Source organism: Artibeus jamaicensis, unplaced genomic scaffold (assembly GCF_021234435.1).
Source record: "Artibeus jamaicensis isolate MK-2021 breed Jamaican fruit bat unplaced genomic scaffold, CSHL_Jam_final contig_354, whole genome shotgun sequence".
In the NCBI taxonomy this organism is placed as follows: Eukaryota; Metazoa; Chordata; class Mammalia; order Chiroptera; family Phyllostomidae; genus Artibeus; species Artibeus jamaicensis.
The window spans coordinates 16,720,959-16,739,333 of NW_026521803.1; the positions used below are offsets into that span (position 1 = coordinate 16,720,959).

At 40.6% G+C, this 18,375-nt stretch overlaps 1 protein-coding gene across 2 annotated transcripts in view; it reads right to left on the minus strand.

Annotated features, from left to right (window-relative positions):
• The window catches only part of GAREM1 (GRB2 associated regulator of MAPK1 subtype 1), a 178,549-nt gene that overhangs the window by 103,018 nt on the left and 57,156 nt on the right, over positions 1-18,375 (minus strand). For both annotated transcript variants that reach the window (XM_037153776.2, XM_037153777.2), the window contains exon 2: positions 13,721-13,861. In XM_037153776.2, coding sequence (XP_037009671.2) covers positions 13,721-13,861 — 141 coding nt within the window. The remainder of the gene's footprint in view (positions 1-13,720; positions 13,862-18,375) is intronic.

Below are 18,375 nucleotides of genomic sequence, written 5' to 3' on the forward strand. Positions count from 1 at the left end.
TATCTAAAACACAAATACAATATCATGGGAGTGAACTCCCTGCTACTGGCATACAAACCAAACCCAGAAGTTCTCTGAGAATCCTGAGACCCAGGCATGGAGCCAAGTTTCAGGCTGAGGGCTCAGGATTTGCAGTTGAATGGTGCCAGGTTTGAATCTTGACTTCACCCTCTATTGATTGTAGGACCTTGGCTAAGCCCCCAAAGCCTTGGTTTCCTCACCTGGAAAGGAACAGTTTCTAAGATTAAATGAGATAATGGTTCAGTGTGATGCACGGGCCCGGCCACCACATAGTTGTGCTCTCGAGTACTCGCTCTGTGGGTCTCAGGTGTCACCATCCTTCCTCTCCAGCGGTCCTTCACCTCCACACCACTGATCAGCAGCTATTCAGTTATTCAGTCGATGTCTGAACACGTCCGAAGACCTGCAGCAGCACTGCTTCGGTGTGTTCTCTCCTTCCTATGTGGACTTTCTATGCAGTTGCTTGAAGTTAAAAGGTTGGGAAGGGACAGAACTAGTGATACTTCTATTGAGGTTGGGGGGTGTCCCAGAGACACCAGGCTAAATGCTTAGTCTCAGCAGCGTTTTAAGAACTGTACATTATGCTGATGTATAATGCAATCTGAAGCAGGGAGACAAGGTTTTACAATGTTGTTTTAATTCTTTTAAAATCTGTTTATCTTAGGTATTTACAGATACCCCCATTTTTAACATAAAGGGAGAAGAAAAGAGCCAGGGCAGTTCCGAAGAACAAAAAGCTTTGCAGCTAAAGTGATTGCTCCTTTGCTGCCCCCTGAATTTGTCTGCTCTGATACACACGGTTGCTGTCCGTCTCACGCAGTGTGAGCAGAAAGTAGTGTCGATTCACGAACTATTTAACTTCTTTTTTCAGACCGGGCAACAGCTTGTTATGCTTTAGAAATCAACTCTGACGCTGGTTTTCTAGACAATGTCTGTCTGACAGCCTCTGTCCAAAAAGAATTTTCAATAATACAGCAGAAAATGAAACGGATTACCAATAATAATAAAGGCAAGACAGTAATAATGATAACAACAAGTGTCTGAGTTTCTCTGCACCGTCCCAGTGACATGGTGGTCTGGACAGCTCTTTGTTGGTATAGGATGTTCCGCAGCATCCCCAGTCTCCACCCAGCAGATTACAGCAGGCCCCCTCCCCAGCTCACAAGACAATGAACAATGCCTCTACATGTTGCCCAATGTCCCAGGGAGGTGAAGGTGGGTACAAACTCTCACTCGGCTGAGCAACTTGCTTGCTCAAATTTGGTTGAGAACTACTGGTCTACTATTGTTAAGAAAGAAAACAACCATTTTTTCTTAAATAAGGATGTAACAGTTAAGAATAGTGACAAATTCTGTAGCAGATGTTTTGATCTCAAAAAGTCAACCTACAATACATACATTCTCCTTCACAGAGAAATTTCTTTATCATAGCATTGGAAATAGATAACCAGATCATTTCATTCAATTCATCAAACTTTCCTAGATTTTAAAACAAAAACAATTCTCACTGGATGTAGGAAACAGGCAACTGCCAAGCTATTAAATCTTTATGGTATCAATCTTTCAAAGCTTAAGATTTTTGTATATTTCCCCTTCCCCATTACCTGATCCTTTACTCCAAACATACTTTTCTGTGGAACCCCTACCTCTGATGCACCTGGCAGGCTCAAGAATTAAAAGGATAAAAGCATCCTTGCCAATCTAGAACACTAATGCCCGAGATGCTGGGGAAACTTCTACTAGAAGAACCCTAGTAACCCTAAACATCACAAAGGGGTTTTCAAAGAAATCCAAATATTTTCTTACTCATTTCTTTTCAGACAGATTTTAGTTCATTACAAAATATACTTTAGGAGAAAAGAGTTTTTAGCATAAAAGAAAATGGTAGAAATAAATTTTCGCCATTGGGAAAAGTGTAAGTAAGCAAGTGCCTATTCCTGGGAGGTTAAAAAAAGTTTGTTTCCTTAAAAACTAGACCAAAAAAAATCTCAGCACACCTTTCTCTCCTTTTTTCTTGTTTCTGGCATCTGGAGGTCAACTTCTCCTTCCTCAGCATTCCCTGAGCCTAGTGAAAGGTTCTTTCACCAGGTCTATTTCGACACATTCTGTCCGGTTGCTCTCACCTTCCTCTCATCCTTTCTTCCAAATCAGTGAGGGAGGCGGGGGTGGAGGTGGGGAAGCGTGGCGCCTCATATCAACTTTTTAAAAGGAAGCTTATGTGAGGGACTGCCCTCCTCCCCGAGGCCCAGAAATCAGTTCCCATCGGTCATTCTAGAATTCAAATTCCTTCACTTTTGTTCTAAGCTAGGTTTTCGGCCTTATTTCTAAGTACTCCTTCATCTTCTATCTGACAAATAATTTAAATTACCTTCACTGTTGCCCACAATCCAAACCTTTTTTCAAGGTGGTACTCTGTCTAGAATGCCCTTGCCTCCCATGTTCACCGGAAGGCCCTCACCTCCCACTCCCAGGCAGAACTGACATCTCCTTACCAAGGCATCTGCTTGTGCCTCCAATAGAGCACTCAGTCGCTGCTCTTACTAGCCAGGCAGGGGCTTAGAGCCTGCTCCATGGAATGAGAAACCAGACTTCTTCCCCGTAACCCTACTGAAAAGGGTTCGTCCTTTAAAGATCAGTCCATTTCAGTTTGGTCAAAAAATATTTATTGAGCCCTTAAATGATTCAAGTAAGAGCTAGATTCTTTGAGAGATAGGACTGCCCTCAAGGAGCCTTTTGTGAAGAGAAGAATAAGAGCAAGACTTAAACACTCTTGGGCGCAAAGTGTTACAGAGTCCAAAGTGGAAGACTGAAAAGGACCTGATCTATATACATGGTGTGGAAAATTAGGAAGAGCTTCTCAAGGAAGGTGGGATTCAAGGTAGGATTTCACAGCTGGGTGGTGACTCCAATGTGTGAGCTCTCCAAGTACTAGAAACAGGGAAGACTGGGTGGGGGGCTGAAGAGCAACACGGAGCCCAGCAGGGGTGGGCTGGCACCCAGCAGGGTGTCTACTGTAGAGTAGTCCTCTGAGTCCAATGGAGAGACCCAGACCTCGGCTACCAGGCCTCAGAAGGGCCCCGTGTGAGACACAGGTCGTCAGTCACATGGGGGCACCTCTGAAAAGCTGAGGTCAGTGTTCAAATGATAGAGCTGTAGTAGAGAAAAACTGACTTGACAACAGCACAGACAACTGACTGGAAGGAAAAAGGAGGCACCTGGGTCTTTGGAGCAAGTGAGACCCAATAAAAAGAGTTGGAAAGGGGGAGCCACCGTGCCAGGGACGGTGCCGAAGCCTCAGCGAGACTTGGTGCGCAGTTCTTGTAGGGTCGTGAGGTGGACAGAAGCCTACATTCCCACCCAAAGTGACCAGCTTCTTTACTAGAAGGAAGCCAATGTGATGAAATGCCATGAAGGGCCATAAGGAAAAATGTAACTGGGCGTTAAACTCATAAACATACAAAAGACATGAAGGGAGAAATGGAATATTTCAAAGGTTTATGTGCCCACTGCATTTCATTCACCCTACAATGTTTTTAACGACAAGAAAATAAAAGCTCTGTGTTTATTTTGCTTGTCTCACCCTCATACAGTGGCTTGACTCACTCTTAGGGACAAACCCCATTATGTTCGATTAACCACTTCTAACACGCTGGAGGCCCTGGTGGTGTGTACCTTCCTAAAAATGCCGCACACGCAGTATGTGAATCATCACTCCCCTTGCCCTAAATGTCAGAGTTCACATGGTACACATGCTTCGTTGTTTGTCTGGTATGAGTACACCCAACCACTACGTTGACGGGTAAGTGGTTTAACAGAAGGCCAGCACACAATTTAACTGGAGAATGAGTCACAAAGGTAAGTGGTTTCGATTCTTAGAAACGGAGTGGAGTGACTTCAGGAAGTCTTACCAGCATAGCAATCAGTTTTGGGAGGCATTATTAAGTCTGCTTCTGGCAAAGAAAAAAAACTCCAAGCAATTCCTAAATGCTGAGAGGGAACCTTTTAAAAGGTCACACTACTTCTTAGAGGTACAAGTTCAAAATGGAAATCGAATTATGATGTAAGGCGAGCCCATCCCCACCCATGCTATAAACACTCCATTAACAGTGTGGTTTCAGGAAGCTTGTTCAAACTTTCCACCTGATGTTAATCACATTATCTCATAGGTTAAATTATACTTGAACCAGAGTTATTCCTTTCAAAAACCAACTTTCCATTCAGTACCAACACGAGAGTAGAAAAGAAAGAGAAAAAACATCAGCCCAGGAGTTTTGAACCTCGAACGCCATCACTGTTTTGTGCCCGAGTTTTTGTTTTGTTTTATTTTCTTGACTGTAGGCTTTCTCTTTGTAGACAATTTGCAAGCATTCTGAGAGTAAATGGGGTAAAATGTTAAGATGGCAATGGAGGGATTCTCAAATGTTTTATTGAAGTTACTTTACTAATGTTTTTAGATCAAGAAAAGCCACACAGTATGACACCGAAAAGCTTTCTACTGTATTTGCTTGTGTTCCCCCTTTCCGTGTCTCCCATACAGCTCTTATTTTAGAAAGAAACTAATGAAAGAAAATGTCTTTTCCCCTGAATCTTATACACACACACTCTCTCTCTCTCTCACACACACACACACACACACACACACACACACACACATTTTCCTCCTTTATGTTTAAATCACTACCACCAACAGGTTCAGCCCCTGGAAGCCAGCCCGAGCTGTGAGTAATCAAGCCTCCTTAGGAAGCCACCGGCTGGACGGTTCCACCACGCTGTGAAAACCGACTCACGGCTGTCTGAGTTCACCTTTCACTGGCTGCTTTCCACAGACACTTCACACCAGAACAAAACAACCCTGTGAAAGGAGAACTGTTCTTCCACTCTTATAGAAATTACTTAAGACTATAATACAAACAGGAGTCAAGGATGGGGGCAGAGTGGTTTTTGTAAGAATACCACCAAGAGTTCCACAATACACTGGTTAATATGTCAGTCAACTTTTTCCTTTTTATTACAAAAATTTTCTAACATATAGAAAATTAGGGTAATGTGAACACCCATTACCCTTCATCTAGATTTAATAACTTTAACAGCTTGTCCTATATTCATCTATTTTTATGGGGTTTTGTAACTTTTAATCACATTTACCCCTAAATAATTCAGCATGTGTCTCTAAAAATAGAAGTATTTCCCTTCATAACTACAATACTCATATCATGTTAACAAAAATAAAAATAATTCCCTAAAATCTCATCATGAATATCACTCAAATTCAAATTTCCTTGAGTGATTTATTCTTAAGCATTTAGAAGTGAGACTAGAAAGCTATACCAAAGGTTGGTAACAATCCTTGAGTCATTCTTTCATCAAAGTCAGATAGAACCTTACACTATTTCTTTATCTCTGTTTTGAGTTAGAAAATCAGGTTGAATGCCCAAGTATGAAAGATACAGACACCTAATTTCTGACCATAACTGCCATGTGTATCAGCTACAGAAATAGCATCATTAAGAAGTTGAGTAGGAGTAACAAATGTCTCTCAAGGAAAAAAAATGGCAAAGACCATTTCCCAGACACCAACCTATCAATATTATATTACTTAATTAGTTGGCCTCTTTTCTCTTTTGAATCATTCTTCCTAAACTAAAAAGTTTCTTCTGACTCCATTATTCTTAAAGAATGCATATTAAAAGACATTCACTCCTATGTCCTATATCTTGGCTTCTCTTTAAATATCTTGATGAAATTATTGGGTTGGTCAAAAAGCCCATTCAGTTTTTTATTTTGAGTGAAGTTAAAGACAACTAAGCACTACTAGAGCCATCATAAGGAAAAAACTAAACACACTTTTTGGCCAACCCAATATATGATCCTTGCTGGTTGTCTCATTTTCTATTCATTTTTAACCCACTTTTAAAATCTAATTTCTTCCCTTTTATTCACTTAGGTGCCCTTTTGAAAACTACCAACTTCCTTAGTCACACTTAAAAGACCCCTCCTTTCCCAGGCTTCCCTGGGTCCTCCCCACGTCCAGCAGGTGCCCGCACTCTGCCCTCCCTCCCAGCACCGGGCTGTCCTGAAAGCTCACCTTGTCTTTGCTTTCCTCCTGGTAATTTACTCAGGGGTGGGACTGTCACCTGGATGCGATGACTTATAAATGTGGAAAAGGTTATGATAAATATATATTTACTTAATTTCCCTCTACAGCTAGGTATGAAAGGAGAGAAAAGTGAAAGCTGAATTAACTTGCTAATTCTAACAACAGATCTCTCTTCTCTAGGCTGGTTAAAACACCTTTCATGCAGAAAGTGACTCCAACACTCGTGGGGAACAAGGTGAGGGAAGCAGGCCTGGACCTCACCTGGGTTGCAGTCACGCCTGTCAGCTGGCTAGTACCCAATATACCTAACATCTCTAAACCTCGGCTTGTGCTTCTTCGAAGTGCAGATCATACTAGTACCAGCCTCACGGGATGGCTGTGAAAGCTACATGCAGAAATACAAGCCAACTGCTGAGGTACCAAAGTGCCTAGAAAATATTAAGCACTCAATTAATTTTAGTTCTTGCTAATGAGAACTAAAGATTCAGTTATGAAAAATGGTTATTTCTTAGATATCTAATATTTATTACTGGCAAAACTGGCTGGGCCTGGCTGGTACAGTTCAGTGGATTGAGTCATTTATACCACTCAGATCTCAGGAATCTTCATGACAGTTTGCTTCCCAAACTGACTGGCCTGCGAACTGAAAGGCTGCCAGTTCAATTCCCTGTCAGGGAACATGCCTGGGTTGTGGGCAGGGTCCCCAGTTGGGGGTGTGCTAGAGGCAACTGATTGATGTTTCTCTTGCATGTTGATGTTTCTCTCACACATCAAGGTTTCTCTCCCTCTCTTTCTCCCTCCTTTCCTCTCTCTCTGAAAATAAATACATATAATCATAAAAAAAGATACTATATTTGTCGTTTAGGACAACTTCAAAGACAGTTTGGTTACTGTCCACGTACCACCTAAGTTTTATCCCACGGAACGGACAGTACACACAGTGTCCAACACTAGTAGTTACTTCTGTGAATGGATGATTCATGCTAATTAAACTCACAACCCAGGAGAATAAAATAGCTTGTTTCGACACTTCCCTTTGTTCAGTAATTACAATTCCAGGTATGTTAGATACCACATTAGTACAATTTTGCCCAAGAGACTGACACTGTACGTCTACACGTCTGGTTTTTCTAAAAACAGGCACTGCAGACATAAATGCAGGTGCTTGCTGAGTAAGGGCCTTGCAGGCTTCATCAGCAACTCTTCCCACCCTATGCTCCAAGTGCCACTTATTTCTGTACATATTGTAGCGGGAAGGGAAGCACTGAGATCATTTCAACCTGTTATAGATTCACCAGATTTACAGGAGGATGAGAATTTAAAAATAGAAGCCAAACGTGGCTGGGGTTTATCTCAGATGCTTCTGTTCAAGTAGCAATCTGTTCATCCACGGTGACAGCACACGTTCCATCCAATGATCTGAATTTCCACACACTCAGTCAGGACTCCAGTGCTTCCCAAACTGACGGACCTCGGACACAGGCACCTCCCACCTCATCCACGTGTCTCTACAGAGAGGTTTTGGGGTTGCTTTTCATGAGCAAGGTGATCACAAAGAGGTGACATATATTTTGCACTCATCACATGCCAGGCACGGTGTTGAGTCATTTATACCACTCAGATCTCAGGAATCTTCATGACATTTTAAAGGCAAATCTCTCTTTTACAGACTGGAAACTTGGAGCTCCAAAGGGCATATAAACTTCTAGAGGCAATGGCATACCCAGGTTTTTGGGAAGCCCGAACTTTATATTAGTTTATAAAGGAGAAAACAAAATCAAATTGTGAATTCTAAACTACATTTAAGGCCCTAGAAAGAGTGAGCATTAAAGAGAGGCCCTGGCAATGAGCTTTAGCGGTAAACTTTTAAGGGTGGCTTGACTGACCACTCAGAGCTGCACAGAAGAAAGGAATCTGATGAATAGAAACATGAACTGCAAAATGACAATGATGCACCTTTTGAAATTCTTGCTATAATGCAGTTGCACTAGGTTTAACAAAATTTGTTTACACAGATTTTGCTGTTGTTTAATAAGTTGGGATAAACGGAGGGGGAACATATGGAGCTAACTGACCCCGTACGAGACAGTGATTGAGACAGCCCGAGCCAGCAGAATGCAGACAAATTCCTATTTCCGTACTGTACATTTCTTAGGAAACATTCGCCTTTCGGGGAAACATCTGCCTTTAGGTGAACTTAGCAAGTTCACCTACAATTGATCTGTGACGCCTTTTGGATAAACCTGCCCGAAGGCAGCAGTTGCTTGTCCAAACACTGTGCCGATTTTTCTTGAGTGGCTTCTCCACTGGTAGCAAAGTATGTGATGCTGACCGAACAGGTCCTCTCTCTCAGAATCAACTGCTTATTATATTAAGGAAGCTCTTGTTATCCACAATGAAAACTACTTCTGCCAGAATGGGGGGCATCTTTGCCTTTTTCCCAATGCACATCTAATAATTTCAGAAATGAGAATAAGGCACAATTCAGAGTGTAATTTTGATAAAAACTTCAAGTCATACTTACCTTTTCTCAAAGTTTAAAAAAAAATTTTAAGATTTTATTTATCTTTAGAGGGGAAGAGAAGGAGAGAGAGAGATAAATATCATTGTATGGTTGCCTCTTGTGCATCCCCTGCTGGGAACTGGCCTGCAACCCAGGCTTGTGCCCTGACTGGGAATCGAACCGAGGATGTTTGGTTTGTAGGCCTGCACTCAATCCACTGAGCTACACCAGCCAGGGATTCTCAAAGTTTTATGACATTATTTATTTTCACATGAAAATCTCTGATAAAGAATATGAGGAAGTACTCTGAATTGGGATTTTCTAAAAATGCTGAGTTTTACTACTTTGCAGACTATGTGTGAAGAGAGCTGCCTATGGCTGCCCAGGCTGGGTTCTGCATGGTGACAAGAGACACAATTTACAAGGACCACCAAGTGGGGAGTGTGGCCTAGAACGGGACACAGCAGTGGTCCCGAATGGAACAATATACTGACTGAAAACAATGGCTGCTACTTATTTCAGAAAATAAGGCCAGGCTTGACAAAAATGAAAGAGGCATATCACAGGGATGCATGAGCCAGTGTGCGCCCAAATGGTTAAATCTGGGATAAACTGAGCATCAAAATAAATAAGGACAGGAATATATTATAATCCACCGAATGGAAAATCCATCATTCCATGCTGATAATAAATGAATTTATAAATGGAAAAGAAGAAAAATTTCTTTCTAATAGTAGAATGACAACTACCAAACGTAAGAAGGAATGGTGGTGTTAAGTTAGAAATATGCCATTTTTCTCAGCTTCATTGTAAACACTGAATCAGACAGAAGACATCAACAGCGGCTCAAAGGGTAAAGGGGGTGAGCTAGAGAAGGAACAGGATACACACAGAATCTCAAAGATCTGGTAATCACAAAGTTGATGGTAATAATACAGCAAAGAAATCAGACAACACCTTAACCAAGGGATCAAAGTTAACGTCACCAACAAGGGGCCAAGGGCCATCCCACGCCTCCAGATGTGACTGAGAAGGAGCCACTGTGTACACAGCAAACCAACCAAAAAGGCATAACCTAAATCTATCACAAGGAGCCTGGGAAACCCAAACGGAAGGCTATTTTATTAAACAACTTGCCGATGTTCTTCGAAACCGTCATGAAACACAAGGAAGGATGAAGAACTGCTCCAGGGAAAGGAGACTAATGGGCCATGAGAGTGAAATATGGTCGGTGGTCCTAGACTCGATGCTGTCCTGGAGGGAAGAAATGCGATGCAGGTCATCATTGGGACACCTGACAAAACTGGAACATGGCCTGAAGATTAAAGTATTAAATGCCCTGAATTTGCTAACAGCACTGGGGTTACATAAGAGGATATCCTCGTTCTTAGTAAATACACAGAGAAGTATTAGGGGATATATGCTGCCTACGCTCAAATGATTCAGAAAAAGTGAGTGTGACGTGTGAATGTGTGTGTGTAGAGAGAGAGGGGGGAGGCAGGCTGGGAGGAAAAGAAGAAGACGCACACTGACAAATGACGTTAAAAATGTGTAAAACTAAATCAGTGGTATAAAGGAATAAATTATACTATTGTAGCTTCGAAATAAAATGTTAAAAAAAAACCGAAAGCAGCAGCCAAGACAATTTTGAGGGGTATCAGTGTTCAGCTAGCTTTAATGAGCAGAAAAGTAATTCAACTTGTAATTAGTGCAAAATAGAATGAAATTTTGTTGCTATCATTATCATAATCATCGCCAAGAACATTTATGGTGCACATATTAAGTGATCAGTACTCTGAAAGGTGTTTCACTTGCATTACCTCTTGCAGTCTTCACAACTAACCTAAGGGAAAGGCGCTAGAGGTTTCCCCACTTTATAGGTGAGGTCATGAAAGTTTAGAGAGGTTTAGTAACTTGCCCAAAGTGATGCAGACAGTAGATGGCAGAACTAGAAATTCAACTTGGTTGACTACAAGGCTAGTGGGACTTATTACTATGTTAAACTTATTTAATTTTTATATTTATTAATTACCCTCAAAGAAAGAGAGATGAAACTCAATCTAAATGAAATTCCAACCAATTAGTAAAATATGCTTGGATAAAGATTTCTTCTAATTATAATTACAGCACTAAATAAATCAGAAAGACATGAATGATATTTTTGCTCTCAATAATTTACTTTATGATCTCTTTCTTCCAAGGGATGACCTTGGTAATATGCAAATTCTTTGAAAAAATACACCCCAGTATGTCCTTTGAAATGATCTTATCAAATGTCTCGTAAACCATTTGGTCCTTGCTACAGAATGAATGTTTGTGTCCTTCTAAAATGAGATGTTGAAGCCTAAATCCCCAATGTGATGGTGCTCGTAGGTGGAGCCTTTGGCAGGTGATTAGGTCCTGAGGATGGAACTCTCGTGAATGGGATTAATGCCCTTGTAAGAAAAGACAAAAGAAAGATTGATTACTCCCTCTTCACCACGTGAGGACACAATGAGAAAACGACCATAGGCAAACCAGGAAGTGGGCCCTCACCAGATACCAGATTGTCAGTGCCTTGATCTTGGACTTCCCAGACTCCAGAACTGTGAGAAATAAATTTCTGTTGTTTAGAGTCCATCCAGTCTATCATATTTTGTTCTAGTAGACAGAACTAATACAGCTTTATTTCAAGTTTTTCTTCCTTTAAACACATTTTCTCTCCTTTCATGAAAAGTGGTGGCTCTTAGCATTTGTATCCTTTTAGTCATGACACCTCAATTTTACATAAAACATGTTATCACTTCCCAATTCAGTGTACAATTATCTTCACTGCAGATAAAGAGTAAGCTGCTAAAACATATCTTTCTTTCCAGTGGAAGCTGAATGATTATTAATTTTAAAAAGTTCAAAACAATAAAACATTTGCAAATACTTACAGGTGTTTGGGGAAATCTTATCATCTGACACAGTGAATGTCCGTTCTAGAACAAAGGATCCTCAACTGAGGCTGTGTAATTTTACCACAGGAGGAGCTTAGCCCTCACTCAAGATCAATGATACCAGAATCTCTGGAGATGGGACATGGGTCACCCATCATTTTAAGCTTGCTGATGATTCCAACGTGTAGCCAAGTTTGAGGTTGCTAGATCAAGCATCTATAGCCATAAAGCATCGTATCTTTTGTGTACAGAGCCAAAGGATTCACAAATGCTCTTTAGAATTGGTCTCACTAGTTAAGGAATGTACAGGCCAACTGCTGAGTGAAGATATGTGTGTACATAGGAAACAGGAACTGAATGAAGACTGAGGACATGTGCCAAATGAACGTGATACACAATGAGTAAGTACATCGGGAGATTACGTGACGACAGGAGGTGACTCCTGCACCCTCTGGGCGCAGTGACAGGTTCTGATATGAGCAAAAGCTCAGGAAGGCAGCCTTGGCCAGGGAATGGTGTAAATGGAAAAGTATCCCATACGTCCAGGAAACAATGAGGTGACTAGCTTAGCGTGGGAGGTTCACTCTTCAGAGTAGAAAAGGTAAGTATGAAGAAGTGGAACAGAACCAGCAGCTGGAGGGCCTTGAGCAACAAGTCAGAAAATCCAGTAGGGGTTTGGAGATTTGCAGAAATGACCGAACGACAGCTCTCCTTCAGGAGGACTGATCCGACTGAGCGTTTCATGTGGGTTTGGGAGAAAAACTGAAACTCTGTCTACTCAGAGAGAAAAACACAACAGATTAGGTAAAACTGCATGGGGATGAAGTACAATCTCATATCTTCCTTGTCAGTTGTCCACAAAAACCAGGAACCAGATATCTGGGGCGCTAAAAACAGCATGGATCTCACCTGCTGTGGGACCTCGCACAGGAGAAGCTGAGGCCTGGAGGCCCCGACCCATCCTCCTCCCCTCTGGCCCGGCTTGAAGCCTCACAGTAGCAATACTTTCTGCAACTAAGAGTTCGTTCTTTTTCTACAAAAGGCTACTCCTTTGGATAAGAAATGTAATTCTAGAGGACAAAGTTTCAGGTAACATAAATGCTTTCTTATAATTTTTTTTCTTCTTGGAATAAAAAAGGGTTTTTTGAGAAGCTGGATGATTCCAGGTCATACTGGCAATGAAAGAATTTTAGGGATAAAAAAGGGGGACAAAAACATTCATCATTTAATAAGTACTTATTGAATATGTATTAATACTATGTGCTGTTCTACACAGCACATAGAAAGAAATACGAAGAAATACAGCAAGGTCCCATTTCTAAATAGAAAACTCTGTGGGTACTGCAGAGGTTTCACTCAAAAACATAATAGCAGTCTAAGGCTAGACAATTTTTAGCTAACTGCCAAAGTGTCCTGCCACAGATCTTAAAACATCAATAGGCAAGAAAAGGTCAAGATCCTTTATGTAGTGAACTGTAAGCACCAGAGAAAGTATAGGATAACAAAGCATTTCAGTACGTATAATCAAGCTACTAGATGTACCCTAACCTCTAAAACAGTATTAATTAGCACATAAATGCACTTGATAAAAATTGAATGGCACTGTTGTGCTGAATGGGGTCCCAAGTGAGGTGAGAAGGTAGCTATTATTCTGATTTAACAAAAGCAGTAAGGTCATCTGAGCTGCCTGTGTTCTAAATGCCATGTTTGCAAGGAGAGGGGGGTGCCCAGGCATCTGAACCTCCAATCCAAATGCTTTCAGAACCAGACAAATGCTTGTTTGTGAAATGGTGTCTTATAAAACCGTGCCATCAGGGTCATTCACAAAAGCAACACTCAGATTGTGTCCAGGATAATTCAGAGACTTCGAAGCTCAGAGGTTTGCTACCCATACCAACAGTCAGTCCAAGATTGCAGAGAACACGTTTGTGTTTGTAAAATTTTCATTTTATAAATCCCTTCTAAGACTCCATGTTTAACTACTGCATTAATTAGAAATACTTACAACAAAAGGAATCTCAGCTTTCAATGACTGATCAAACAACCACACGAAAGTGTTTGATGCTTCTTTTTCTGTGTAATTATACTCTCTAGTTTATAGACAATTCCTATTTTTCTCACCGTGGGGAAAAAAGGCAGCGTACTCACGTTCCCTGCCCCGGCCCCTCCCTGCCTCACCTGCATAGTGCACCGGGATCTCGATCTTCGGCCCGATGACGTAGTGGCCCTCCTCCAGGCTGTGGGCGGTGATGGTGGTCCACTGTCGGCAGGAGTGAATCAGAAGGTAGTCGTTTTCCCGCAGCCCTTCTATGCATTCTCCTGGAAAATGTAATTTCACACAAGAAACTCAGCATATGCTTACTCCGTACTCTGAAATAAAATTTCATTAGGTAAAACTTCACTTGTGCAGAAGTTAATGGCTCATCCCATAAGGAGATAGCGTTCACTTATGAATTAGCAATAGAAAAGCATTCCATGCCAAGGTGACAATTTCATTCAAGATTCCATAGAAATATTTCTTAGTTATTTGAAAAGAGATTTTGAATATCTCATTTATCTAAGTAATTATATTTAATGATTATAAAACAAATATAAGTGCTTATATTAGATAAGCATATATTACTTCACGTAACAGCAGCATTATGAAGTAGTTATTATTGCTTCTTTACGAGTGGAAAAAAAATCAGCATTCAGAATGTTAAGTAACATGTCTAAGCCTGCAGATTGAACAAGTCTTGAATTGATTCCAAAGCTTATGCTCTTAAACACAACAATATAACTACCAAAAATAAATAATACACTTATCTCTGTTTGAAACAGTTTGAAACTTATCTCTGTTCGAAAATGCCTATTTCTCCTTTAAAATTTTACATATTTTGCCAGTTCTCTCTGGCCTCCTACCTAACTTCCCAATCAATTAAAAACTGAAGTTTAAAACATATACGTAAAATTACCTTTAATTTTAATAATTTCTAATATATACTTTTAGCATTTGAACTGATGACAAACTATTTCAAAAGAGAAATCCATTTCCTGAAACATAAAGATGGTTTTCTAGATGCTGAAATGATCCATCCCATCAATCCTGGTTTAGTAATTCTAAGTGTTCGAAGAAAAATACCTCAAAAAGGCTAATTTCTTTATACAGAAAACCAGCAACCCGCCTTATTTTTGCTGTTTATTATATTGTAATAATTAAAAGAGCTATTGGTGGCTTAACTGTATGCTTTGACATGGCATTTATAGATCCCTCAAAGATTCTGAAAAGTTTCAGTACTTTTTCAACTAAAAAAAAGCAGAGAAGACTGCAATGATCAACTTGGTTATCACAACCATAAACTATCAAATTTGTTCCCAAACCAATAAGGCTATACTCTTTAATACAGTCTTAATGCAAGAATATGCTATCTTTGTTGCAAGAATATGTTATTTCTGTTGCTCTTTGTTGCAAGAGTTAAAAGCTTTATTGCTAGAGAAGGGCACAGAAATAGGCTTCGAAGTGGAGATAGCTTAGCAGGAGGGGGCATGTCCTGTTGGGGAGGGATATACTTTCAAACCAGACTCCCCTGCCCCTCACCCTTTGGGAGGGCCAGGTTCATAAAGACACCATCTGGAGAGACCAGTGGTACTCACCAGCCCTTTGCATCTCTCAAGCATGTCAGTGCAGGGAAGAAAGATCTACAAGCACTGCCCATCGTATAACCCCCTCAACAAGGGTGCAGGGTAAGGGCACGAACACAGCAGTGGAGAGTTACAAGCTGAGACTTCAGAGCCCAGGAGACCTTGTGTAGCCATAGCTCTGCTCCCCCCCCCCCCCCCCAGCACTGTGTGGTCCTGGGCAGGCACCTGCTCTTCACCCAGGAGATGTGGCAACGACAGTCCCTGCTTCTTCACAGAGTGGTTGTAAAACTAATTGGTGACAGTGATGGACACTGTAGAGCACCAGCTCTGTCCTATCATGTTAGGAGTATTAGGAAACATTACCCACTTATTTATTGTAGATTTTTCTCCCTAAAATTACACTGTAATTTATGTCATATTATCCTTTTATAGGTGAGGAAATGATCTTCAGAGCAGTCAAGCAACTCGCCCAGAGCTACACACCTAGTAAATGGCAGAAACTGACGTCAGGATCTCTCTCCCTATCTCCACATGTCTCTCCTGCTCTTCCAACCCCACACCTTGCCTTTGAAAACCATCAAAACCACCTTGCCTTGAAAACCTGGCAGATGTGGCTCAGTTGTGTGGGCACTGCCCTGAAAACCGAAAGGTCGCTGGTTCTATTTCTGGTCAAGGCACATGCCTGGGTTGCAGGTTCTGGCCCCAGTTGGGGAGAAAGAAAGAGGCAACTGATCAACGTTTCTCTCTCACATCGATATTTCTCTTGCTCTCTTTCTCCTTCCCTTCTCCTCTCTCTAGAACAAATTAAAAAAAAATTTTTTTAAAAGAAAGAAAGCCATTCCATTAACAATAATCCAAGAAGCAGGGAGAAAGTGCCCTTTGCTTTCAAGTCTCACCATTTCACTGACAATCACCGTTCCTAATACTTAGGGTGCAGGTCAGAAAACAAAACTAAAGATCCCTGTCCTAGGACGCTTACTGTCCAATGAGAAGGAGGCAGGCAGGACCACTACAGAGAATGGTTATATATGAACTAATTAGGAAGTGAAAGGTGGTTTGGGTAAAGGGTAAGAGGATCAGAAGAGAGCAGTTTGCAAGTTTGTCATTTTATCCAGCAAACATTTGTAACTTATTTTGCCTTAAAAAAACAGCTTTGAGCTACAGTAATAAATAAGTGTTGATATTTATTGTGTAAAATTTGATGGCCTACAAACCCTGATTATCTTTTATGCCCAAACCAATGGGGGAGTGGGCAAAAATGTTATGACTTAGTCCCTGCCTTCAAGTCAACATTCTTGTCAGTGAGATGCACTCATATGTAATTTCATAGATGGTAGGAAAGATGCGATGCGCCCTATGCCAGAGGAAGAAGTCTAGAGTGGAGATGAGGACTTGGCAGAGAAGATCAAGAAAACATTAACAAGAATATAAAGCATCAGGGCTTGTCCTTGGATGGAGGGTCTTAGATGAGAGGGAGGCAATGGGGAGCCACTGAAGAGTTTGGGATAAGAGAATGGCCAAAACGCTACTTTAAGAAAATGAATCTGGTGGTGCCATAAAAGATGAATGGGAGAAAGGAGAACGCAGAGCTATGCAGTGCATGCAGTGCATGCAGGAACACATTGCCATTCAGGGAAAATAGAAAAGTGTCATTTTCTGCAACTAAACTGTTGTATCATAAAAACTGTTTTAATTTTATTCCACAGTGGGCTCTAAAAAGGCAGCTAAGAAACAATTGCAGTCAAGTTAATCAAAATGAAAATTTAATGTTAAGTCCTACTGCTAGCTCATGTAGTAAACTCTATCAAGAGGATTCAGAATGATTTCCGAAGCCATAAAGTAGTAAGAAACCGAGGCTTATTTTTGAGCTTATGTCTTTTTTACTTTTTTAAACAGCTGAACCATGTGCCTGCTTTAGGCAAAAGAAGTTTCACAAAAATTGTCTAGAAATAAAACTTAATATAATCACTTAAAATATCCTAGGGTAGGCCACTAATAGAGAAATTACATGAAATGAACTCCTAAAGTAAACAATTCTTCTGTGATATAATTATCCTGTTGCATAACTGCTATGTATAACATGCTAAACTTATATATTTAGTTCAATCATGTAAAAATAACAGAAGTCTGAAGGAATTATGTGTTAAATTCCAAAATATGGTAACGTCGTCCTGAAATTTCCCCACATCAAGCATGATTCTGGGATATACTTTAACTTGTCTAGTATGAACTTGACCTCTTCAACGCTAAGTTTTACATACCTGTTAAAATTTTTTTAATGCTACTAGAACATTTAAAATCTATGAATTCTCGAAAGTAAGTCTGCTTAAAGAAAGAAGACTCAATCTCAAATTGAGATTTTTAAACAAATATTTATCACCTGGACATGCACAGATTCTGTTTGTTTTGCTGCTGGGCCTGGTCATTCTGCTGAGTCACTCTTCTGATCTCTCCCTGTTACTGTCTCTCAATTTTTCCCCCTTTACATTAGCTGTGACTGTAGGAGTTAATTAAAGTTCCACCCTTAGTCTCTATACCTATTTTCTTTCCTTTATAATCTTATATCCCTCCCAAGGATCTAATTAGTTATAGAGAGTTCTCAGGGCCCCATGACCTAGTTCCAAAGGGTCTATGACCTTATGTCCCCACATCACACACTCGAGCCCAAAGGACATGTTCTCTGTTCCACATGCACATTTCACTCTCACACATTTGTGCCCTCCCCACACTCTCTTTGATTCGCCTAAGACTTTATCTCCCAATCCTCATTCATCCAGTCTTGAAAGAACAACTCAAATGTCATCTCCATGCATGTCTTCTTGATAAGAATCCCTAACATTTTAAATTTAAAGTGCACTGATTTTGTAACTTTGTTTATGTCCTATGATAAATTTACAAATTTCTTTTAGAGCTATGAGGAGCATAAGGAACTTAGAATTTTTAACGTTTATACACATTTAAATAACATTATAATGAAAACAACACTGAAAATTACATGCAATTTTTTCCCTTTTAAAAAACTCTCCTTGTCTATGTACTCATCAAGTTTGAGAAACATGGTTCTTGAGGTTAAGGAACCAAGACATTCAAGACCATAAACACTGTTGGTGAGTCGTCTCTAAACTCGCTCTTCCTACCAACAACCACAGCAACATGAGGACACAGCCCGGAGTCACTGCCTCATGGTTTGGCTTTCATGTTCTAATATTAAT